General features: G+C 45.7%; 1 protein-coding gene across 2 annotated transcripts in view; it reads left to right on the top strand.

Annotated features, from left to right (window-relative positions):
• The window catches only part of LOC119384079 (RING finger protein 141-like), a 62,026-nt gene that overhangs the window by 9,798 nt on the left and 25,399 nt on the right, over positions 1-26,829 (top strand). For both annotated transcript variants that reach the window (XM_037652359.2, XM_037652360.2), the window contains exons 2-4: positions 7,959-8,080; positions 13,414-13,522; positions 23,949-24,085. In XM_037652359.2, coding sequence (XP_037508287.1) covers positions 7,962-8,080; positions 13,414-13,522; positions 23,949-24,085 — 365 coding nt within the window. In that variant the 5' untranslated portion in view covers positions 7,959-7,961. The remainder of the gene's footprint in view (positions 1-7,958; positions 8,081-13,413; positions 13,523-23,948; positions 24,086-26,829) is intronic.

Here is a 26,829-nt window from a genome sequence, read left to right as displayed (position 1 = left end):
CTTGATGAATGTTCCAAATTCGTGACTAATCAATTGTGCACCATTATCAGAAACAATCGTTCTGGGCACGCCAAACCAGCTGAATATGTCCCGCAAGCAGTAGGTTGTTGCAGTCGTTGTGGTCGCCTGCTTGAGAGGAATTGCTTCCATCCACTTTGTAAGGGAATCAAGTAGCACCAGAACCATCATGCCTTCTAATGGACCAGTAAAGTCCATGTGAATGCATGATTCTGTCGAGTTCGTAGCCCACTTGCCAGTGGTGTGACCGGTGGCATGGGTAAATTGTCAATGCAGTTCTGGCATTTAGCCACCAATCCCTCGATATCCCAGTCAAGTCTGCCAACCAAGACAATGATTGCGCTATGGACTTCATTGGCGATGACTCTTGGTAGTTTTCATGCAGGAGCTCCAGTAATCGTTTCCGTGCACATGTAGGTACAACAACTCAGGGGCCCCCAACAACCTAATTCGTGTGCCAGGGAGAATTCAAGCAGGCAGTTAGAAAATGCCACCATGCGTGGCTCAAGGCCTTCCGAGCGTCTAGGCCAACCATGTAGCACATAATGCTTGGCACGTGCCAGTGTCTAGTCGAGGGCTGTCAGGTGTTTGAGCTTGTGCATCGTAACTGTGCCTTTATCCAGGCTAATCAAAGAGAGTACCCTTGTGGCTCCATAACGGGACTCGACAACTGCAGTGGAAGCCTGCTGAGGGCACCTGAGTTCAGCAGTTGCCTTCCGGGGCTGTACTGAAGCCTGTACCAATATCTGCCGAGATATAGTGCTGTGTGTTGAATGTGGGCTGCCACCATAGAGAGCAGCTGGTGGATGTGTCACATGCTCATTATAGCTCCTTCAAAGGATCGAAATGGGCAAGCAGTTCTGCCTCCTTCAGACACTGTTTTGTTTGGCTTTGATAAAAGCCATTTACTGGGTGTGGTTTCATTGCCACCGCACATTCTTTTCTAGTAACTGATGCAATGGTGACAACGTGGTTGACATGTTTGGCAAAAACCTGGAATAGAATGTCAGAATGGCATCAATCGTGCAAGCATTCCAACTGGCCCAACTTACCATTTCACTGCAATAGAATGTCAACATTATGACAAATGAACATGACTTGCTCACGTTGCGAGGACTCGGTGCTTTCATGATAGCTTCCCCGTTCCTTTCGGTGGGCTGTAGAGCGAGTTGATCAGTACGATGTCTCGGTTAACTAAAGCTGAAATGTCGCATCTCGGCTTTACGCTGTGCTCACGAAATTGCTGCAAAACTGTTTTCAGCCGAGCTCCGTCGTCTGCCACCTTTTCAGACACAAGCACATGGTCTAAATAAACCTGGATTCCAGGCAGGCCCACACCTTCCTCTGAAATATGGCTGGAGCAAAGGAAGTGCCGAACGGTAGCCTGTTGTAGCAGAAAAGCTGTAGGTGTGTGTGTTAATAGTTCACAACTTGCACGAAGCTGTGTCTAGTGGCTCCAGGTTGTAGGCATTTTTCAGGTGTAGTGTACCTAAACCTCACTATCGCCTAATAACGTGTACATGTCTTCTATCGCCTATTTTTCCACCTTTTCTTGGGCCTTGCCCGAGCGCTAGAAACAGCGAAGCGTGACGCTTCATAGAGGACATATTGCTCGGTTTCACAAGCCTTGTTCAATGTGGCTTTCAGATCCCGCAAATCCAAACTGTGCCGTCCTTTTTAAGCATGGGCATTGTGGCTGTTGCCCAATCCGAATGTTTCACGGGTGATGTAAGGCCTAGCGACACCAGCCGTTTCAACTCCTTTGCCACTCTGTCACGGAGAGCACAGTTGTACGTAACGCGTTACGGGCAATTGATTACCTGTAATCAATTATATTTTCTTGTAATTTTGTAATATAATCAATTACTTTTTGAAACTGTAACGTGCTGGGTAATTCAGTTACATTTTTTCATAATTAATTACCGGTAATCAATTACTTGCTTCCCAAATCAAGTTGTAACCAGTCTTCTACGGCAGTTCTCGTCCCGAAAAATACGCAACCCTTCTGTAGGGAACCCCCGTCCTGTCAGACGGGGGTCCTTACAGAGCCTATTTTTTCACCTTTCCTTGAGCCTTGCCTGCACTGCCTTACCCGAGCGCTAAAAAGCGCGAAGCATGATGCTTCATAGAGGACACTAGCCCTGAAGCACTGTGCAACTATGAGCTGGTGCGCAAGATGTTCCTGTGTTATAATACCGCCCTTCCCTCAAGTGCATGCATTGAGAGAGTGTTCACCATAGCAGGCGACCTCGTAATGAGGAAACGTGGAAGAATCAGTGACGACAACTTTAAAAATAACTCCCGTTGAAAGTTCACCTGTTACGCTATGGCTCGTATTCTGAAACGCTCCTTACCTCACTGAGCGGACCTAAACTGTTTGAGGACACCTTATCACGTATTCTGAAATGCTCCTTGCTAAGGTTCCCTCACTGAGGCCCTCCTTGGTGCTCACTCAAGTTAAGGTAGCGCTAGGGCTACCTTCAGGTTTCCTTACCTTGCTACTTGCACTGAAAGGGTGCTTCTCTGCAGTACTTCGTCAGTGAAAGTGTGTCCGATTTCTTATTTTCGATCGATGCCTTGTACTTCTGCACAAGCTCGCTATAATCGTATCTTCGTCATCATTGGAAAATTGCTTGCCAGGTGTGTTTTCGAATGTGCGGCTGAACGGCTGTCAAAATTTTTCGTTAAGATTGCGCAGCACTAAGAGGACAAGGCATTTTACAGCAATAGAGAAAAAAGAAGAGACTCGCGGAATGCGAAATGGTAGGGCCCCCTCATCACCCACCGTTCATGCTGGCGTCTTCCAGGAATGACAGTTCTTGCTTGGATTAGGCTAACGATGGCTTCTTATGCATGAGCATTCTTCACATGCCATGCGGGCTGCTTCCACAATGATGCAGGTGCGGTCGTCCGGGTAAGAGAAAACTACATTGGTCTTGGCGAACACAGGGGTGCAGCCGCATGCACTACAATGTATTCCCAGGACACTTTCCTTTTCTTCCGATTATCTCAGCACTGCTGAGATTAGTAATCCGTTGTAATACAGGCGAGTGACCTGTGCCTGAAAGCTGGCGCCTACTCTGTGGCAGCACGAATATTTTAATGTGTTGGAGAAACAAGCCCGAACAATAATCACTTTGACAAGTTTACTGTGCGAAGGTAAGAACAGTAGGATTACTTGTACGAGCCTCGTTCATATGTCCAGCAAACATGATCACGGCTAAAATCAAGCTTAAGGTCAAGGAACCCGACAAAATCCTAGAAGGGAATATCACGTGTTATGACGAAGGGCAATATACATTCCTCAAATATTCCGACCATTTGTGACAACTCAAAATGCAACCCTCAGGCACCGCACTGTAAGACTACTAAGAAATCGTCTACACATATCTGAATACTTTCAGGACTTGGGTTCCTGGGAACTGCTGCTGTAAGACTTTCTCGTTTTGCAAAAAAAAAACAGGTCTATCCACAAAGGCACGATGCAAGACCCGATAGACGTGCCCTTGTTTTGAATGTAAACATAATATTTTACTTGGACATAAGTATATTCGAGACTAATTTGCACCAAAGTGAGGAAATTTCAGAAGCTTAGCACTGCTCGGTTATGAAAATCAATCTCAGCCACGTCTTCAATTCTTTAAACGATCTTTATTACTCGCTCCCACATAACAGGTCGTTGAAATGCACCAATGAACGCAATGAGCTTCAAGGTTGCTTGACCATCCTGTTTTTGTCAGGTGAAAATTAAGTAAACGGAAAAGTCTGTGAACCCATATCACAAAAAGCAATGTACACGTTATTCATTGTGCTGCACAAAAAATATTCCTTATTCTTGCTTGAAAACGGACGTTTCGTCAGTATTTCACACGTACTCTCAGACTTGTGAAACATGTGCCTTACCTTACTGAGGCTGCTCTTAGGGAAGGAAGGTTGAAGGAAGCTTTTAGAATACACTGGCTCCCTCAAGGAGCTCCTTAAGATAAGGAGGCATGAAGGGCTCCTCACGCAAGGTAAGGAAATGGTCTGAGGTAAGGAGAGTTTCAGAATATGGGCCTAAGCCTCCCAGCCTTCACACAAGCCTTGGTGGTAGCCGCTGCTTCCCTGGGACTGGGACACATTTTTGCGTCCACCTTGACTAACGCACGTAGATGCCCTCGGGTTAATATTAAAAGAGATCTTGTTTAAACACCACGATCGCACGACACGAGAACTTGCTGAAGCTTTTCATATTAACATGAGGGCATCTTTGTGCATTAGTTATCCTTCTTTAGCCATATCGGAGAGGGAAGTGATACTACTCAAGGGAAAGGGGGTAGCCTGTTGAGGGGAGGGTAGGTTGAAGGAGGTGTGTTTTTGTTCTGGTTTTTGCCTTTCCCACGATGCGCATGCACGGGAATTAGTCGAGCATCAAGTTTAGATATATTTTCTGTTCAAGCAATAAAGCTTTAAGTTGTGAGTAAGCGCTTGTGGTGTTCACTTCCTTGTCTTCGTCTTTTTTTTGCGCTACTATTACACCATTATGAATTCTGCATCCTCCACATTCCTGTGTTTTCAGTGCTTTCTCTCAGCGCTGGCTGGCGACGCGCTTGCATTTTGAATAGCGGTGTTAATTGTGCTGAAATGTGTTTTGCATTGTTTTCCGTGGCTTTGGCAGATATTGCTGTCACTTGGGCTCCTTCTAGCGCTAGCTCTTCCTTCCATAGCAGTTGTTTCCTTACTTCGCTTGAGCATACACTGCAGGCTCAGATCATTTTATAAAAAAACTGACAAAGTTGCAGTTGTTTGCAGTGCGGCAGATCTCGATGAGGAAAACACAAATACATTCACCCTTCAGCAGCTGAAGAACTTGTAGCTCTCTGCAGTTTTGTTGCATTCAGGGTCATTCAAGGTTTTGGTAACTTGGTCATAACTCAAACAGTTTGGCTCTACCCTTCCGGCAAGGGTTTGAATAGTCCACTTGCTCAGTGCAGCTACAAGAAGGGCAATTTTCTTGCTTCGATCTATGGTGCCGTTTGCTTCGAAATATGCTTCAATCAAACATGGTTTCCACTTATGTGTGCTTTTGTCAAAACTCCGAAGCAGCTAGAAAGACATGGAAGTCACTGGCCTTGACTTCGTGGGTGTCGTTTTGACTCGCCACCACAGCTGACTGGCCACAGGAATGAAACATAAGTACATGCTTTGAATGAGGCAGACACAGAACAACATTTATTATCTGCTGCAGGGCATTAATATTAAAAATTTTATTCACGATACTGTTGGTCGTTACAGGTTGGGTTGTAACAGCAACAAAGTGGATGTTAGAACAAGAATTACAGCAATGCAATTCAAATTTAAACTCTTTATTTCTGCCTTGTAGAGGTACAGACAGTGGAGGCGCAGAAAAAAGCTGTCAGCTTCACAGAGCGACGGCCCCCTTTAGCCTGACTTCACAGCAAGGCTTATAAAACAACAGTATTGACAAATATGCAATAATCGACAAAATACAAAAGAGAAACAAAATACAACATGTAGGTAATATTCGCATTGGACAGGTATGGCTGCATAAAAAAGAAACCCAGAATCTACATGTACATGGCACGCAAAGGACTGTTTGATGAACTTAAGAGATCAAAATTATTATGTACATATGAATTTAAAAGGGAAGGAAGAGTGAGTTGCAGGTGTTCTTTACCTGAATTTATTTGGGGTGTCGGCACAACCCAAGTATCTGCATGCAAATCAGCGAGGCACCGTAAGTGGTCTAAGTTTTTCCGAGTTCCGAGTTTAAACCCGACTCTCAAGCAGTATTTGTACAAGTTTTGGATCTTTAATACGCTACTTTGTGACAAGAGACTCGCACTCGGTGAGCCCCAGGGAATATTACGAACATGACGAAGGAAGATGGGCAGGATTTTGTCTTGGGTTGCTGGTGTAGCTTGGGTGGGGGGCAAGTGTTCCTTTTGCACCCCCCTGTTGACACCAATGCGAAGGAACTGCTTTTGTAAAATGTAGATACGCTGCAGACAGCCAGGTGTAGCAGGTACACTCATAATGTCAGGTACACTCGTAATTTGAATAGTGGCTATCAAAATATCAAGCGAATGTTTCAAAGGCAAGTTACATCGAGGAAGCAATAGTCCAAAGAAATAACAAATCAGTACTTGAACCACAACATGAATTGTTCATGATGCAGCTAATTCATGGTACATGGAAAAAAAAAAAATAAATCATGTGTATTATGTAGGAAACTGAAAGCAAGCATAAGCATTAGCACTCAGGTCTGTAATGTCGTCATTAAACATTTTTCGAAGGTTTCAGCTGACTGCACAACTGGTGATGGCAGGGCATCCCAGTCTTTTGTAATTTGAGGTTGGAGTGAGTTGACATGTGTTGACATGTGGTTGTGGCACAACAAACATGAAATCATGCTTTTTCCTGAGACTTCGCTTTAATTAAGGAGTTAGGTAGGTTGAAATATCGATGTTAAATTGATGCTAGGAAAGTAAAAATACGAATGTTAGTCATGCTACTAGATGCCGCTATGACAGCAGTGGTAGTTCAAGCAGTTTCAACATCTCTGTTACCGAGTCAGTTGATAAATATTTGTATAAAATAAACTGTGCAGCCCTTCTTTGTGCCTTTTTGAGTTGGTTTATTAGACCAACTTGAAATGGGTCCCATATAGTGCTTGCGTATTCCAACGTTGGCCTAACATTTTTAAAAATACAGCTTAGCTTCAACTTTCTGCGCAGAAACCAAAGTTTCTTTTCGGCAGCGCTCGTGATATTTGCGATATATGTTTTCCAGCTTAGGTTCGTGGTGATCCCTCAGTATTTGAGTGTATCAAATATATAGCAATCGTTTGGGAGTTCACAAAGTCTTTATGGTCCATTTCATTAGTACTTACTTTGTTCGATACCCTGAAGACGACTCTTTTTTGTTCGTTTATTTTTATTTCCCACTTTTCACACCATGCTTCAATCGCAGCCAGAGCATCGCCCAGCGATTTTTGATCGCTCACGTCACTGATCTCCCGGTACATTAAACAGTCATCTGCGTATAAACGCACAGTGGTATCTTCACTGGTATCAGAACTCATTAATGTATGCCAAAAATAAAACAGGACCTGAAACTGAGCCCTGCGGTATGCCTGAGCTCACTGATAAGGTGCTTAATATTATTCCATTTATTTCCACATACAGCATTCGACTGGACAGATATGCGGGGATCCATTCTACTACATTGGGATTTATTCCCATTTGTGCCAATTTGCTGATCAACAGAGAGTGAACGACTCTGTCGAAGGCTTTAGAGAAATCTAAAGAAACTGCATCAAGTTGTTTTTTTTTTTTTGTTCAAGTTTCCATTAGCTGCATGGTGGTAGAAAGACATTGCCTGAACCCGTACTGGTTTGGAAAAAGGACGTCGTTTTCGTTAAAATAAAGGTATATGGACTTTGCTATAATATGCACGAGTAGCTTGCAGCAAACACAAGTCAAATATATGGGACGGTAATTTCCACTTGGTTGCTTGTCACTTGTTTTATATATAGGGATCACTCTCGCCATTAGCCAGCCATCCGTTAGCCAGCCAGTCATCATCGCGGAGTACCAGTATACATTCGGGAGCTGCATCCATGACGTCCTTTGCCTCCTGCTCGGCCTTTACATCGGCCCTCCTCACCCCCACTTCCCTTTCCCACCCTCTCGCTATACTGTGCTCTGCATGGCTAGCACAACCTCAAGCTTAATCAGCTCCGCTGTTCAAAATAGACGTGGGGGGTTATATGTGGGACAGATAATCTGTGGTCAGTGACACAATGGATACGAAGCAGAGCGTTAGTGGAAATGCGGGCATAAAGTGGAATCTGCCTGCACAGGACCATTGTGGTGGACGTTAGAAATCAAAGCTGGGACTGAATGCAGTGGAACCGACTCCTGTGTACTTGTGTGCAGGCCATGGGTTCCCATCTGAGCTCGGAGGTGATGGGAGCCTTTCGGCAATCTCAGGTGTTTGGCGAGATCACCACGCTTACCTTTGAGCGCCTCATGGCCAAAGTGAAGGAGCTGAATGACATGTGAGTGAAGTTTTCTACACTTATTGACCCACAAAGAATAATGGGTCCACTTTAGAAGTCGGGCAGCTAAAAATAAAAGAGGTTACAAGTCACACAGTGGATTTCAACGCAAGGACAGCACTGGAACGTGATGCACATGCAAAGTGAATTGTTGAGCTATCTGGCATGCCGTTTATTAAAGCATTAAAAATGTTAATTGAATTTGATTTTATTTTCCCACCTGGGCTGTAGATGAATCGGCAGGGATGACTACACAGGATGAAGGAAGCTTTACACAGTGCTGTGCATGCAGGCAGGGGGAAAAGATTTCTGTGTGCACTTCGGGTGTGCATGTTGTGCGCATCCAGTTTCCAGTCTGCTGACAATATGGATTTTGCTTTTGCAATGAGGAATGAGATGCCTTGAGACATTTCTCTTGCAAGCTTTGTTCATTTCCCAGGCCTTTTGAGGGGTGTCTTTTTTTTTTTGTTAACATGTGGCATTTATTGAGTGCACGTCAGCAACTGCACTGCTTACACTGAATGCTCATAAGGTCTCTCGTCATTGTAACGGGTATGTGCAAAGCCTGTTTGGGCAACATACGCCACCCCACGCGTAAAAGTACTAAAGAAAGGGAACTGTTGATAGTCTTGTTTTAGCGGCGGAGCTGTTTAGGCTGGGTGCAAGGCCAGCATTGCAGAAAACTCAGTGGCTATGTGCCACAGAAAGCGGGTATGTGCCAAGCAGCTTCAAACATAGCATAGCCATGCATAGTATGGTGTAGCAAGGAAAGGGAAGTGTGAGTGATGTGAAGGTGAGGAGGAGGGGATAGGGTAAGGCATGCCATAGCCTTGTTCAGATGGGAAAGGGAAGTGAGGGAGTATGAGAATGAGGTGGTGAGAGGGTACACCACAGCATAGCCATTTACACTGTAGCACAGCAAGGAGAAGGGAAAGGAGGAGAAGGGCCAATAAAGACAGAAGAAAGAACTCAATGTGCGTTTGCCAGGTGGTGGCGCTTGCTTGCCAGCTCCGCTCTTTACTCATACTGCACAGGTGTGGAAGTGGCTTTGATTTTCTTTGTTAGACACAGCCAATGAAACCAACAAATGCTCTTCCAATTGAGCTACGACACAGGGTGCTCCCTCGTCCACTTTGATGTGCATTTAGTCACTGTGAGTGTTTGCCAAGGCGGCAAGTGTGGAACACTTTTTGTCAGTACGCATCACCTACGGAAAGGAGGTTTTTTTTAAGTGCGAATGCACTTTATAAGCGACCCTGTGTCCGCCGTCCCATAGCAACGGCGCGAGCAGAGGAGAGGAGCGTCTGTAGCAACGGCGCAGCGACGTCACACCCCACGTGACTGCGCGCGCTCCGCCCTCCGCTCCGTGGCTGCGCGCGCCCCGCGCATTGCCTGTGGTGATGCAGGCCGGCGGCGAGACGCCGAACGAAAGCGTGCGAAGCGAGCCGAGCACCCCGAAGCCGATCTGGCGCGGGGACGCGCGATGCGCGAGCGAGCACGGGCCCTCGAATTCGATTGGCCGGACGCGCGCTTCAAGCGAGACTTCCTGGACCGCAGCTTCGGATATAGCTGCGCGGTGTGCGATCGACTGTGGTTCGACAACAACCTGAGCCCCATCTCGGGCGTGCGCAACGCCGCCAACAAGTTGAACGCGTTGCGGGTTCTTTGGAACGAGTTCGGAAGACAGATCATCATCATCAGTGAAAGTGCTTTGCACTTAAAAACGGCCAGACCTCCGTGGGTCGGCTGGCGCGTGCTCTCTCGCTGCCGTCTCCTTCGCTCGGCTCTGCAGTTTAGTCGTGCGCGCCGCCTCATAGCATCAGCCCGTGCTTCGCACTTCCTCATACTCCCCTTCGGGGAAATGCGGGTTTTTTTGTTCACTTTAATTCCTTTCAATTTAGGCCATAATCATTACACTACAGTTAAAAGCAGCACATAATGGCCCCTATGCTTTCCTTGGCTTGCCTAATTGTCTGTCGGTTTCATCAGTTGTGTCCCACACGTAAAAGGAATTCATGACACTGTCCCATAAGCTCAAGTGGCTTGGCCAGTATTTGAAGGTTAGAGTTGCATCGAGCGAGTTGTCAAGGTCTTTACTGCAGTGGAGGTATCTGCATATACGTAGTGTTCTGGAAATGTTGCTATAGTAAAGATGTGCTCCACCCTCGAAAAAGTTTTAATGTGGTCTTGAAAGTCCTTGAATGCCCTTGAATTTTTCTATCTGAAAACTGTGTGAACCCTGATTCAAGTTCTGGGTGAATCAGACTATTACACAATGTGTTTAACATGTAAAGGAAATTTTGCTGTTGTGCGCTTCCATGAGCTTATCTGATGTTTATTAATGTTATTGAAAGTAAGCATAAAAAGCATTAAACAGTAGAAATAATTGTTTTGATTTCTTTTTGATGATGACATGCATAACCTTCAGCCTATTTTATGTCAGGACGTAGGTCTCCCCCAGTTATCTCCGAACCTTTTATAAAGGAAGTGTAGAAGAAAGAAGAGAACCAAGTGTTGGCACGAAAGGAGCACTTGCGGTTGGTATGCAGCAAGGAATGTATGCTTGAGATGGTCGTGTTGTTGCCTGTTTGGGTTATTAAAGCCCCTTTCTACTCCATTCTATCCGCGAAGACACCTTTATTCCACACAATTCTATCCTGCGATTCCATTTTATATGGACGGACGTCGATGTGGACAGACGAGCATGTGTGCGTGCATACGTGCGTGTTTGGGTGATGCTTTGCACTTTCGTTAATGAAAGTGCACAGCATGACCTTGGCAGTCAGGAAGAGCAGCTTGGGCTTGTTGACACGGGAATGTGCAGTGTTCCTGCTTCACAAGGCACAGTCCTGAGGGAACAAGTGGAGAAACAATGTTGCATCACGGAGAGTGGGCGATTTAGCCCACTGTAAGCAATCTTCATCTCGTTTCTTCTGTAATGTACACCACCTAACCAAACGTTCTTCTTCTTCAAATATTGCTGCCAAATGTGTTGACAGCTTTTTCATGGAAAATTCATAAAGCATTCTTTCCTCTGACAAAGAAGGTGGTTTCTGTGTTTTTTTTGCCTCAACGCATTCCATGATAGGGCTAATACTTCCATAGCTTGTGTTTTTTGAGCTGCATCTGGAAGTCTCTCTTTGGGAGTGTCACAAACGAGCGTTTAATTAGGCGTGCGCACGCCACTTCTAGACGACAGTAGGAAATCAGGGCGTCAACCGTTATATATTATCAATTATATATAACCAAAACCACTATATAATCATATAGTGGTTTTGGGACATTAAACCCCAACAATTATTATAACACCGAGTGAAAAAACGAAGACAACCAGAAGGAACGAGCAAGACACCACGTGGTGTGGTGTCTTGCTTGTTTTAGTTTCCCTCAAAGTATGTCACTTTTCCTTGTGTAGAAGTTCATTCCACTCCTCAACTCGTAGTGGGGCCAGCGCCATGATGTGCCTTTTGTTTGCAAGGGATGGCTGGCCAGTGAATATGACTTCCATGTGGGGGCTCATGGTGACGTGTTCCTATAGTCGTGGACCACAGGCCTTTGTCTCGGCCAGTAGCATCCAGCTCCGGCAAGGCCATGGCATGCACCACAAGTGATGTCTTCTTCTTGATGTACTCCTTGTGTCCACTCCCACACTGCCCCTCGTGCAAAGACACTGGCCTGTGTTGGCCGGCAGTGATGGTACAATGCCCCCAGCAACAAACAGGTAAAACCTTGCTATGGTGCACTGAACGGTGATGCTGCAGGCAGACACCGAGGTGTTGCAGGAGCCTGCGACACTTTCTTGGGCGTACCTGGTGAAGCAGACCAGGTAGTGTGACCTTTTCAGAGGTCTTTCAGAATCCCACAGTCCTTTCAGCTCTCTACCAAATGCACACCTGACCCTCCCTGACTGTGCTCTGTGAAGTGCTTGCAGCTGATGCGATGCCACACAACTGCAGGAAGACCAGCCAGCCGCCTCGGGGGTCACAAGAGGGCAGGCAAGCACTCCAGACTGGAAGCTGCAGCAGTACTCAGGTCTTGCATAAGACCTGATCATGGCAACGAAAAAGAAGCTCTTTGAAAAGCGCTCACACAGTAAAGATCATCTCACAGGCCAGAGCAGCAGTCACGAACTTGCTGCGGAACGGGCGGCAAGATGCAGCTATGGGGGCTACATTGTGTGCCAGTGGGGTAGCACAGGGTCACCGTTTTCGTGGTGTGCAGGTCTCAGTCCTGACCAGCCACACTCAGCACCTGGGAGCGTCTAGTCCCACCTCCACAGGCACCACCATATGGGCTTTTTGTCATCGTCTCTTCTACCTCTCCATGATATCCCCCTGGCAGCCATTTCTACAATAGATAACCATTGAAAAGGCATGAATATGTCTTGAGATAACTTGTTTCTGGGCTACTTGGTTAATACTTGAAGCAGTCATCGTAGTGCAAAAATGAACACACAGTACTGGACACCACTTCACTCACAACTGATTTATTTGAAAGAACGTATTCTTGGGCATGTTGGTAATATATGTTGGTAATGCTGGTAGTTTGAATGTGTGATGGGGAAAATGTGATGGCGGCCATCGACGAAGGTGCAAGTATGACTCAGCACTGACGATCCTCTTTGCCTGTCACTTTGGCGATCCATGTTATGCAGCGCCAGTGTACTGCACGCTTTTAATTGGTGACAACCTGAACGCATCATGTAGCTCTCCTCTGCTGCCCTCTTGCTTATTCCAGCAGAACATAAACCTGAAGTGCTGTGTTGGTCCAACAAAATATATGCTCCATTTGCACATGGCGAAACATCATGGCAAACACATGTACACGTGCAGTACAGCATGGCATGAGCATGATACGTGACACTCCACATAGATCTGTACCATGTAGCTGCAGATATTGTGGTGTAAGTTTGTGCCTAGTAGTCGATTCCTGTACACACACTCGTCGGGGAAAGCCAGACAGGTCGTCTGCTTTGCTACGATGCGCATTGTTTGTCGTTTCAAAAGGCTCGTTGGCAACACCACCGTGTGCTATCAAATGTTCATGCGAGGGAGCCAGAATTTTTTCTGCTTTTGAAGTTCCACCTTGGCTCTCATGATAAGCAGTAGTGGTACTGTGCTGCCTTCTTTCAGCTGATGCATTTCAGTGTGTTTACTAATGAGATGCAGGACTCTTAGTTACTGTTGAAACAGAACCCTCGACTCAACAGAATTTGAAATGAAGTTTTTTGCTGCAAGCATGCTTTTGTTGAGGTCTGATTGTATGTCCACTGGTTAGATTTCTTAGCTGTGGTGATGCCTTGCTGTGGGATAACAGTCCTTCTTTGCATACAGATGCCAGTGCCTGACAGACACGAAAAACCGTCACCTTGTGTTTGAGGTGTGTGGCACATCAGAGACGCCTGTGCTGTGGAAGAGTGAAGTGCGCATCCTCTGCCGCAAGGTCAGTGTTCGGCTCCCCCTTTTTCCAAGCTTTTATTCAGCTTGGCCTTTTGCGGTCAAGTGCTGTTCTCTGCTAAGTTGGTTTTGGGTGGGGTGCCGTAACTAAGGCAGGGGGTTCTGACATCCCCTGAAATTTTTTCACGCTTAACTTTTCGGGTGACACTAAAATACTTGCACGCCTTCACAGCGACCACCAGTTGCCAAGGTGAGCCGTTGTACACACAAACACCCCCCGAAAAAAATTCCTGGGTACGGCCCTGCTCTTAAGTCAGTCATGTTGGTGTCATATTTTCAGCGTCATATTTCGCTTGTAAATATTTATCTATTTTTTTACACATCTTACTTCTTTGGACCTAATTGTTATTGTCTAGAAAATGTGTGACGTTACTTATTTTTCATTTTCCTGCTGTTTGTTCTTTCCTTTTACAAATGTTACGTATTCCATTGTATCCTGTGCTGCCTCACTGTAAAGCAAAGCACAGGTGACAAGGCCTCAGTCAAGCAGACAGTGTTCTGCCTTGCCAATGTCTGCCTTGCCATCCAAGACCTAGTCTGTGTCTAAAAGAAAGAAATCCCCCCAAAATAAAATAAATAATGTGCGAAATAAAGCATGAATAGATGGCAAAGGAAGCTTGTAACGTGATGCAAATTGAAGGTAAACATGCCAATCCACACATGGCCTGACAAAGAGCAATATCATATGCCAGCACATTACATAGAGGCAAATGCTGGAGTCATCATCATCGGTCAAATGGTCTCTGCAGTCGAAAATGCGAAAGATTGTGTATGGTTCTGCATGACAGCGTCCACACCACACATTGAGTTTTATCATTAAATTTTTTGCTTGAAGGAAGAAAATAATTTCTGAAATTCCCCATTGACGGCCATGGGGAAGGAGGACCAAGCGGGAAGATGATAGCCTTTATTTATTTTCTTTCTTAAAACACAAAATGTAATGATAAAACCATATGAGAACATCCATTTATTCGTTCTCAATTGAGGTAGTGTAAAGCTGATTTTTCATTGGAGCACCACGTGATGTAAATCGCATCTCTGTGTGGACCAAAGTGAAGATTTTCTCAAACTCGTGATTTTTTCTCATAAAACTGAGAAATCGCAGTGGTCCAAAATTCTTAACGCAAGATATACCTTCCATACAGTGAGTATTCATTACTCAGATATTCACACATTGCACAATATTATTACAAGGAAAAAAAATGCAAACATAGAGCATTTTGCCAAAATTTCTGGAGGCATATATGGCAGAAAAATTGCAGTAATATTATTCAGCTTCAAACACTTTACACAAACACCTTTGCTTAATGCGTAAACCAAATTTAGTATTGAAACAAGAAACGGTACTCTCAGAATAAATTTTTTGACAAGTGACACTCAGACGACATTCTGCGAAATTCGGAAGGCTCCCACGTGACCAAAAAAGTCTTTCTCTCTGAAATATTCTAGCAATTCACTGTTTTCGATGCAATAAATCAGTGTGGTTTTTTAAAAATTTATTTGAGATGGTTGCCAAAATGGCTGGGACATTTGGCGTTTGCAGGAGCATGAAAAGAGCAGTAACGTCAAAGGAAGGTGTGCACTTGGCGCAGCATTGCACCACGTACGGCTGCTCACCCTTTCTCATTGATCTGACCACCTTATCTGGACATTGAGACAAAACCACTCGTGAATTAATCGAAGCTTTTCATATTAGGAGATGCGGTGATGGATGTCTCAGCGACCCATCCATTGCCTTAACAGAAAAGGAGTACTCCTACTCAAGCAACACACTGCGCTAACATTTTTGGCTTTCATTTTGATGCATGTGCTTTCACAGGAATTTGTTTAGTGTGGAAAGCCGTTTTGTTTCTTAGGCGAGAGAAACGTTACCACAGGCTCAGTGTGATAGACCTTTTCACCGGGCGAGGAATACTGTGCACTTAGTTGGGCCAGTTGGTTCTGCATGTCGATGAAGTGGATGCGCTTGAAAGACGAGGACGAAGAAGAGACGGGACACATGCGCACTGTGTGTCCCGTCTCGTCTTCGTCCTCGTCTTTCAAGCGCATCCACTTCATCGACATGAGGAATACTGGTCTGGCAAACAGTGCTTTCCTCCTCTCTGGAATGTGCGCAACAGCTTGCAGGTGCATGCAGCACTCGTCCTGTGGTTAATGTGTCTTTCGTCTCATCCTTTGTGCTGTTCTATTTTGCAAATGTCACACCAAGTTGCCCAGACAATGTCTTTGCGTGCTGGTGCTTGGATGTGTGGCCAGAGAACATCTAACCGCTGTGGGTTTTAGGCTCACCTGCGAATTTCCTTCTCTTTTATTGCGATGCCAACCAGAAAAAGGTCAACGGGGAACCACTGTGCCATTTTTGGTTGTACTAACAACTACAGAAAAAGGAAATTGCTGTCTGAAGAAGTATATGCGAGACGCATCACCAAACGCTGAATGTTTGTGGCTGTGGGCTCTTGTTATATCATTTGTGTTATTTTACAGGTTATAAATCGGCAACTTCCGCAATATATACAGAATGCCCAGTACTTCGTGCAGTCAAAGCGCACTCAGATATGGCCAGATTGGCGAACAAACATATCTAAGCGGTCAGGTATGGCCCTGTCCTGTAACGTGTGAAACATCTTAGCGCCACTTCTGAACTAACATACCTGCGTAAGCCACAAATGTTGTTCTTGCTTTCCTTTATTGTTTAGTATATGTTAATATGATGTGTTTGGTCTAATGATGAGCCTCGTAAGTCGGCTCAACACAATGATCGCTGCATTTGATGTAGCGGTATTCACACGGATAAGAAATCCCTCACTTCGCAGCGGGGTAACCGGCATCGTACATATAATTTGTGCCCGCACCGGCCCTGTAAATCCCGAACATCTAATGAACACTGCATGAAAAGGACGTGGTGGCATCGTTGTGGTGAGGCTACAACTTCCGTCAAACAGCTGGGTGTATCGTAGATGATGTGTGATATACGAACGTTTAAAAAAAAAGGTTTTCATTGCTTTGTGCGACCAGTCTCGCAATGATATACAGCATAGTTAATTCTCATTGAAGTAATGAAACAGAAATGATGTTACGGTTGTCTAGTGTGTCTTGAACTGCTGTAAAGCTTTCATTTGGGCTAGTTGGTGCAATCTTGAACACATAATTAGGTTGCGCGAAAAAACATGGACGAAGAGGAGTACACAGGACGGGCGCAAAACTTCAGCTGTGAAACGGAAGGCCAAAGCCGCCCAAATTGAATAGACATCAGCCATACATGTGCTCATATATCACAACAAAAAATCAACAAAAAGGTACCGTACGCATAAAACCGCAGTGAAAACGCCAAACAAACAGTTGATAGCGAAAAGAAATAAACAAAATATCAGCAAACGGATGCGGACAGACTGCAAGCTACAGTGCGGATGTTCGGTGAACATCCGCACCGCCTACAGTGCAAATCCAGGTGGCCACCTGTGTGGGAACGAACGGCTAGTCTGTGCTCCCTCGCCCTTTCATTAAAGCAGCGCCCTGTCTCTCCTATGTAACAACGGCCTATGTAACGTGGCGTGCGTTATGACTCATTTCACAGGGACAGCCAATCGCACTCCTGCTCTCTCCTCCCCTCCACACCACCTGCTCCACTCACGCTTTGCCTTTGCTCTCCTCCTCTTTACCCAGCTTCACCTTCTCCACGTTGCTACCCTTTCTCTACCATGCTCAACCCTCTACACAACGCTTCCCTCTCACCCATTTAGCTTTACCCATGCTCTTCCTCTCGGCAGGCTTGGCTCTCGCAGCTGGGCTAGAAAGTGCGGACAAAGATCCCCAGGGATTTACCTCGCCTCTAAACAGCTCCTATGTTAAAAAGGCATCATAGTCATGTGACAGGCAAGTGGTAGTAGTTTGTGCATCTCACAGTCGCGCATCCCTCCTGCATGACATGCTACATCCGTGCATCTGTTCAGTGCCGTGGAATGTTTTCTGAAGTAACACCGTTCCCTGAGCCATTCCGTCAAAAACGTAACGAGTTACCACTACAGTTCCACTTATCATTAATGGAATGGTGGTGTTCCTCTATTCCTCCCAAAAGGAACTAGTTCCAGGAATATTAATGAGCACTAACAGACAATAATGCCAAGGAAAGTATAGGGGATGTTATTAGTTGTAAATGTAATGTAAATGTGAAGAAAGAAAAGTGGACGAAAAGATAGCTTGCCGCGGGCAGGGACCGAACCTGCGACCTTCGAATAACGCGTCCGATGCTCTACCAACTGAGCTACCGCGGCGGCCATCCCTCTGTCCACTTTATGGGGTATATATGTGCATTTAAACGTGGGAGTGTCAGTCGGCGCCACCAGTAGCCATGACGACGAGTGTGGAACACTCTTTTTCTGCCTGTTGGCATCACGTAGCACGTGAACTTATTAACAAGCTGGCAGCTGACCAATAATCCCTCGCATACCACCTGAAAGCATCAAGTCTGCCAGAACGAGACCCTCGCTACGAATGAAGGAAAGAAGTGGAAATTTTTAAGGGCTCGTTTTTCTTTGTTATACACAATATTAATGAGCACTAACAGACAATAATGCCAAGGAAAGTATAGGTAGCTCAGTTGGTAGAGCATCGGACACGTTATTCAAAGGTCGCACGTTCGGTCCCTGCCCACGGCAAGTTATCTTTTCGTCCACTTTTCTTTCTTCACATTTACATTACATTTACTACTGATAACATCCCCTATGCTTTCCTTGGCATTATTGTCTGTTAGTGCTCATTAATATTGTGTATAACAAAGAAAAACGAGCCCTTAAAATTTCCACTTCTTTGCTTAGTTCCAGAAATGCCGTTCCTTAGAACGACTTTCAGTACAGCACTGGAAATAAGCGTTTAATGGAGCACTGTCTAGAAAATGACAGTGGGACGCACCTGCCAGTTCATTGCAGGACATGTTCAAAGAAGTGCTAGCAGAGTTTTGGTAGGATGAAGGTGTTAGAGCAAGGACCAAAGGGCATGTGAAATCTTGGAAGCTTCATAGTTAGCGAGACATGGCCCAGATAGGTGCATCAGTGAACCATCTGTGTATCTCTTCAAGAAAGAGCTTCATTTTCTTAGGTCGATAGGGGCCTTGGTGGGTGAGTATTCTATCGCCATGCAGTGAGGACTATTACTGCACATGTGCACTGTTCCAGGAGGCATGTTTGTGTGGTTTCAATTAATCAATTGTTAGTCTGCATTTGTCCTGTCTTCTACTGTGGTGTCTTGTCGCCAGCGCAGTTTAAGCTCTCAAAATAATGTCTTACCAACCAGCCCCAACACATCCTCCTTGAGTGTATAAGAGATGATGCGTTCTACTGACGATCAGATTAGTGACGACCGACATCTGTGCTTGCCGCTTTTGCTACATTTTGAGTCTTACTTATTTTAATGGGCACAGGTTTTCCAATAAAGTGTTTTGTCTTCATCGGCTGCATTTGGCTTTCTTCACCATCACAACCATATGACATCTGGTGTAGGTGCTGGTTTTTTTATGTTCAGGATGCCCTCAAATAGCCATGAACCAAGCCCAAGCTGTGAAGAACAAGACGCTAAAGCCATTCCGACTCATAGAGTCATTTGCAAGCAGCAAGGGCAACCACCAGATTATGGACTCCTACTCGATAAGCCAAAATCAGTGGCGACTAAGACAACAGCAATGATGATGGCCGCTGTGTCGCCCACTACTGTTTTGATGCAGCAACCAAGGGAACAACCAACCTTCTGCGGATCACTGTGCGTAGACCCAGAACGTTGGTTGGAAGCATATGACTAGACTGCCAAGTTCTATAGGTGGGACTGCAACGAAACGTTGCGCGCCGTCCATTTCTCACTTGAAGACTGTGCCAGAACATGGCACAGTCTTCGAGTGAGAAATGCTGGGACAAGGTTCGAGAACCAAGAAGCCATCCTGACAACCTGGGACCTGTTTCGTGCTTCATTCCTGGACACCTTCACAGGGGTCATCTGTAAGGAAAGAGCGGAATCCCGGTTGGAGGCTCGTGTACAGTTCCCGAACAAGAACACTGGGAATTACATGGAAGAAATGACTTACTTGTTCCGCCACGCCGACCCCACTCTGTCTGGAGGAAGAGAAGATTCGCTTCCTGATGCAGGAAGTTAAGCAGGAACTGTTTGCCGGACTTGTGTGCAGCCCAGCCATGATGGTGATGGAATTCATTTCGGAAGCCACAACAATTCAAAATGCTTTAAAAATGTGTACCAAGCCCACCCACTTCAAACACTGTGCACGTACAACCTGTGTGAGAACATCAGAGCGGTTGTGCGAGAAGAACTACACAAGATATTTGCTGGACAGAAACCTCCAGTGGATTCAATAGCCGACATTGTTCATGAAGAAATTCAGCACTCTCTGGGAGTTGCTGAACCACCTCAGCCAGAAGCCATGAGCAGCTGCTGCCACATGCCGTGCAGTTAGTGCTGGGCAGTATCGAAGATACATGTATCTTAGATACTATCTTAGATACTGCTTGCGTATCTTGTATCTGCGTTGCGATGTGTCTCGCAAAACGTGTATCAGTATCTGTGTTTCCGATACATTAAATGTATCGTGTATCAAGCTACTGTAATTGCAACACCACTGTGCAAAATAAAAACGGTGAAGCTTGCACTAAGTCGCGCAAGGCTTGAAACAGCGAAGCTGGATGATAATCTGGTTGCTTCTAGGTTGTTGCTAGGCTTTAGCTAGGTGATGCTAGGTTGTTTCTAGGTTGCTTCTCAGTATAGAGAGGTTTGAGTTAAGCTATAGAGATTTACAGACACGACACGGATGTCCAAGCTCCAGAGACAAAAAACTCGCGCTCAAACCGAGCATCCGCAACTCCCATAGATCCATGGGCATGTCGTCGTTCATGTAGGGCTTCCATCGCTTCAGGTCCTTTCACCGCCGCCTTTGCCTTGTCCTGTTCCCAAGTATTCTCTCGTTGTATGTACCGCTGAAGCACTCCGTACAGATGCTTCAGTGAAGCTGAAACATGTGGCCGTGGTGTTTATCACTGGGTTAATCCCGACAGTTTACTAAAGCTTTTCTCAATTACTGATTACGTCTGTCTAGAAATCATAATTGGTGTTTGCCACCCGTCTGTTGTCTTCTTCATTTTAGTGGACCAGCGGTGAGTAGTGGGATTTGCCCAATTTCTGTGGCACATACCCGTTCACGATAATGATAGATTTTTGTATCCACCAAAGTTTTTACGGTCGGCTTAAACAGCTTCACTGGTAATGAACGTTGGCTTAACTCCACTTCTCAAGCTCATGCTGCTGCCACTAAGCCACCTGAATAAAACTTAACGCAGTGACCTTCTTTTAGCTTTCTGCCAGAGTCCTGCAGCAAGGTCAGGCAATGAGCTTCGCGCGTTCATATTGCCATGTGTGCTTCTTATTTTTGTCTGGCAGGTGCGTTGCACGCGTGGCCGCTATATTGCGCAAGCCGTGCCCTAATGTCTGGGAACCTTCCAGATCATGTTAGAATCTTCTTATAAGCTTGAGTGCGCAATTGCGAACAGCTGAGATTATTCTGGGACCAGCGCGGCCACCAGCGATGAGGCCCGAATGTTTGATGCTGCATGTATAAAATGCCGGTGTGCCTTGCCGTGGTTCAGTTTATCGACGGCTGACGCTCTGTTTGCCGCTATCAGTGTACAGTGTGTATTGCTGTAGTTTGACTTTGCGTTTCCCGGCCACAAGTTCGGCCAAATTAAAGAGTTTCATCTCTGGCACGCCGACTGCTGCCTTCGTCGACTTCAGGACCCGAGGGAGCCCTGAGAACAAAACTTCGTCACCGGAAGACCTGATGAGTCCACGTACGAGCAGCAGAACAAACCGACGCAGCCGTGATCTGACACTGTGACCTAGCCGTAGTGCAAGACGGCAAGCTACCGACATTTATGTGCTTATCGACGGCCGCAACGTCATCACTTTGGTCGACACCGGACGTGACTAATTGGTCATCAGTAGACCATTCACCACAATGTTGAAGAAAGTCAAGAGCACGTGGGAAGGCCCCAAAATCGGGACAGCTGAAGGTCACCCAGTAACACCGGCAGGAATCTGCACAGCAAGAGTCACCATTAATGACCAGACTTATCCTGCAAGCTTCCTGGTCCTGCTGCATTCTTGGTACGGACTTCTTAAACCATCACGCAGCACTCATCAACCTGAGATTTGAGTCAGTATAACTCTATCGTCATAAAAAGCACTACCATCGCACACGATGTCAGGAAACCATGCCTTGAATGTGTCCGAAATGACGATCAAGTTGCCATTTTGCCTTGCTCCAGCTTCATCATTTCCATTGGCACTCGGAAATCCGCAGACATAATTAGTGTCATGGAGGGCGACCACCGCTGTTGGTGAACGGCGAGATTTGCGTCGTCGAAGGAATAGCCGAGCTGTACAGAGAGAAAGCAAGGCTGATGCTCATAAACTTCAGCATCGAGTACAAGCACGTGAACAAAGGCACAACGGCCGCCTACATAGAAGGAATTGTGGAAGCCCTCACAGATTCTGTTGAACCTACTCCAGCTTTTGATGTCAATCCGAGCCCTTCCAGGCATCAGAAAGAACAGCTCAAAGAACTGGTCTGGCAATACAAGGACTGCTTCTCACCGTCATCGTCAAGAATTCGAAAGCCCTGTTTCTAAGCACCGCATTATAACTGAATAATATGCCTGTCCACTCCGTCAGAGCCCGAGATGATGTATCATGAAATCATAGAGCCATGCAAGAGTTCGCGGTCATCACCCATGGTACCAGGGAAGAAAAAGGGTGGATCCCTGTGGTTCTGCGTCAATCATCATCATTTGAACAATATCTCAAGAAGGACGTCTACCCTCTCCCATAGATAGATGACACGTTGGACCAGCTGTGCAACGCAGAGTATTTCTCATCGATGGGCTTAAAGACAAGCTACTGGCAGATTGAAGACGACAAGAGGGATAGAGAGAAAACTGCCTTCATCATGCCTGACGGCCTGTTCGAGTTTAAAGGGCCAGTAAACAGGCTCTGACCTTTTTCTTTTACATCTCCCGAACAAGTTCGCCAATTCGTGTAGAAACCTGCGGTGATCACATTTTGGAAACATAACAGCGCTGTGTGCCATGCAGATGCTCCACTTCGAAAAACAATTCCCACGCCCTTCTCCAGCACCTGTCCAGTCCTCCTTGTCGAAAGTGACGTAATGTTGCCCATGGACGGACAACTTTATGTAGCACAGACTTGTCACTTGTTCCTCTGCACTACGAACCTTGGCTCTTCAGTGATACTCTTTTGGCCGTGCACATGTTATATGATGAAAACCTAGTAATTTGATTATGAAAGCTGGGGCGCAACAGCTGCGCTAATTGTGCTAATTTGATACAATTCCTTACATATTGTGCCAAGCTGAGCCAAAACCATGAAATTTGTTGAAATTGTGCCACACTGCACCAAAATGCCTGAGCAGCCTCAAAATTTTCTCAGTTTTGCTAATTTCAGCAAGAAATGCAGGCTGCATTGGCTACCTGCAGTTTGGGCGTCATCATCCAATCCAATCCAAACGCGCAGACCCTAACCATAATTTTTACCCCACTACGAAAGAAAAAGAAAAAATACCGTGGTTCTAAATATTCCTGGCCTCCTTCTATTGCATGCAAAACTCTTAAGCCACTTTTGCCACAATACAATAGTGCCTCACGGAAAAGCAAACTAAGATTTAGAAGGGGCTATTAGTACTAGCTATCACGGGACACAACACAATTTGTTTCTTGATTACTCACGCGCCGTATAATTACTAGTACTAGTATGATCATGACTTCTAAAGAGTTACTGGCAATCATTCAGAGCTGTGTATGATGTTTCTGTGACCCTGACAAATAATATAAAAGAATGTACGCCTGTTTTCTTTTTTTCACCACCCTCACTTGCTCCTGCTTTACGAATCATCCTAATTTAGAGGTTGCCAGGTTGGCAGGTCCACATTAATTTGCAGCACCTGTCGTATCATTTTACAGGCGCTGCAAATGCCACTGTGTACTTGGCCATTGTTTGTACTGTGGGGTGATTCAACACACTGCTTTTATTGAAATAACAGTGCTCACGTGCACTGTACACAAGTTAGCTGATGTTGAATGGTTTATAGATATTTTTTTTTCTAAAAGTGAGCCTTCTTTGTTATACCACTCCAGATTCGAGATTTCATGCTAGAAAATAGGAGTATTTTTTTTTCCCGTGACCTGCTCCAAATTTGGATTTTCTTGCTCAAAAGCAACATTTTGCAGCTCCAAAAATTGCTCCAAATCCTATTTCGACTGTTGCACTCCTGTGAAAGGGTGTGTGTTCTTTGCAACCTTTCAGTGTTTTTTTCACTGCATTTCATGTACCCCGCTTGCCCTCTGCAGGTTGGTGCAGGGGATGGGGAGGCTCGCCTGCTGACGTTGAGGCAGTTCTTGCACACGTACCACACCATCAAGGCCTACTGCTCAGCTGCTGCCTCCAGTGGAACTGCCAACATGTGTGCCTCCACCTTATTCTCCGGGTGGGTTCTCCTATACGAACAGAGCTGACAAAACCCCGTAGTGTGGGTGGCTCCTTGCGTCGTCTGCTAGCCACAACGTGCTAGCATGCGTGCAAATGTTACGCACATCCTCAGAGGGCAGCTTATTCCATTGTGCATGCACGTGTTGATAGCGCTAGGTGCGATCATTGTACGGTCCATTCATCAAAATCATTTCAGTGTGGGTGCCACTTTGTCGTTTAAGCACATCACGTTGTGCACTTGGTATCGCCATAAACAAAACAAGTAGTAAATGTCAAGGTGTGAATGCAGAATTTTAGCGACACAAGTGCTGGCAATTTCGAAATCCTTGTGATGCCGCAAGACATTAACTAGCATCTGCAAAGGCAGGTTAGCGGCAAACAAATAATAAAGAAAAAAGAGCCATGCACTTGTTATTTGGAGTATAACGGTGGTTTTGCAGTTGTGCAACACTGCTTAACGCATCCTTTCATTGTACGGTCCCTGTCACACTTAAGGGAAATATTTGTCCGCTGAGGTTAATTGTGGCACTTTTGTTCATCAATTGTCAATTGTATTACATCAGGATTATGCATGACACAGAAGTCATAAAACTGAGTTGGCGGTGGATATGATAGCTTAGGAGAAATTAATACAAAAGTAGGGTTTAAAGAACCCCACGTGATCAAAATTAGTCCTGATGGTGTGCCTCACAATCATATTGTGGTTAGGGAGCATCAGCATTTTTTATATATATAATATTGCAACTTGAGCAACTGTGTGGCATTGTTAGAGAACGAAGGAAGGTAATGGACCCCTTCAGCCATTGACACCACTCGTTACGCCTTTCGAACAAGTAGGAATTGACCTTTTGGGTCCATTCTCGTTACCTAACAATAGGAACCATTAGATAATTGTCTGCATGGATCACCTGTCATGGTATGCTGAGACCGCAGCCATACCCTCTTCCACCACTGCTTGCCTGGTGGTTTTCCTGCTGCATTCCGTGATCCTTCGCCATGGTCCACCGCATGTTATTATCAGTGACTATGGCCGCCAGTTCACTGCTGATGCCATGAAGGAATTACTTTGTATGTGCACTTGACATTTCCGTCATTCCACACCGTGTCATCCACAGAGCAGTGGCCTCGTTGAAAAGACAGACACAACACTGACCAACATTCTTGCCGTGTACGTTTCGTTCAATCAGAAGCACTCGGACAACGTGCTGTCTTTTATCACTTACACATGCGACACGGTGAAACACGACACCACAGATTATAGCCCATTTTATCTCCTGTACACGAAATTACCACGAAGCCCTCTGGACACTTTCTTACCCTTTATACTGCACAATGACGATTCTGTATTGAAGACCTTGTGCCTCACGGAAGAAGCTAGTCACATAGCTCGTCTTCAGACTGTGGCCTTACAAAATGTCATTCGAAGGAGCGATACAAAAACCTTCACGAACAAGCATCGTTTCAAAAAGGCGACTTGGTGTTGCTTTGGGCATTGCAGCACAAGCGTGGATTGTGTCAAAAGCTCTTGTCACAATATTCAGGCCCATTTGTAGTTGTGGGCCACCTCAGCCAACTTATTACGTTATAGCTCGCCTACTGTACAATGACCGGTGATCAAGCAGAACGCAGCTGATTTGTACTGCTCGCCTGAAACCCTCCTTGTCCTTTCTGACTTGCCCTACAGGCTTCGTCTGCTTGTAGGAGAATGTACAGCCAGTGAGAAAGCAGAGGAGAACGAAGAGCTTTAGAAGGCCAAACTGCGCTACCACCATCTTTCATCTCTTGTAAAGAAAACCATTTCATAACAACTCACCGTAACTCAGTTACACTGGATATAACGAACCTCTATTTAACGAATTCCTGGATTTAACGAATTTTTTTCATTCCCCAGCTCTATCTTCATAGGAAACGTGCACTGAGCTGGTGGCGCCGTGGTGTGGGATTGAACGGAAGCTACTGGTGGGCTCCGCGCAGCAGCCGACCCATGAGCGGAGCTGTGTCGGGTTGTTAGCCGTGCTTCGCAATGTCGCATATGAATTGCTGTGTCGTAAACTGTGCTAATAACTAAATAACTATAAGAACTATGCAGCTGGAACAAAGTTTTTCAGTTTTCCGCAGTGACCATGCTTCAGAAACAGACGGGAACACTGCATTAGTGTACACCGCATAAAGCAAGTGATCCTGCGGGCACGTTTATGAAGTACGTGCAGCTAGTTCGCTGCGAATTTACGCTCCACGCAAGTTCACTGATATTTTTACACTGCTGATGGAACCGAGTGGCAGTCGGCAATGTGATCTTGGGTTCGCAGTCTACATTTCGTTGGCGGAAAGCCACTGACAGATCCAGCAATCTTCCTTCGCACGCTGCTGCTGTTTTTCCACCATACCGCAGTTCGTCTAGCGGCGCAGTTTGCAGACTGTGCAGTTTGTAAGCAGGAACATTTAGGAAGAAGCTCCTCATGCCTGGCAAAATGCATCGCAAACCACGAGAATTTTAAATTGTATTCCCCTTGTACTGGTGCGTGCAAGGAAAGCCGCGCCACGCCGTTCTATTGTACTACGTGACAGCTAAGATATCACGTGCAATTCTAGCACGTGACAAAGTTACTGAATGACTCACGCAGCCCGAGCAATGTCTACGAACGGAGCTGAACTACAACACGGGAAAACTTCGCGGAACTGCCACGCATTGCTAAATGCAACACGTGCTGTTCGGCGATCGTAGGTTTTATTTGCACCCAT

The sequence above is a fragment of the Rhipicephalus sanguineus genome, chromosome 2 (assembly GCF_013339695.2).
Source record: "Rhipicephalus sanguineus isolate Rsan-2018 chromosome 2, BIME_Rsan_1.4, whole genome shotgun sequence".
NCBI classification, from domain to species: Eukaryota; Metazoa; Arthropoda; class Arachnida; order Ixodida; family Ixodidae; genus Rhipicephalus; species Rhipicephalus sanguineus.
The sequence above is the reverse complement of the archived record's forward strand: the minus strand, read 5'-3'. Positions and strand labels throughout refer to the sequence as shown.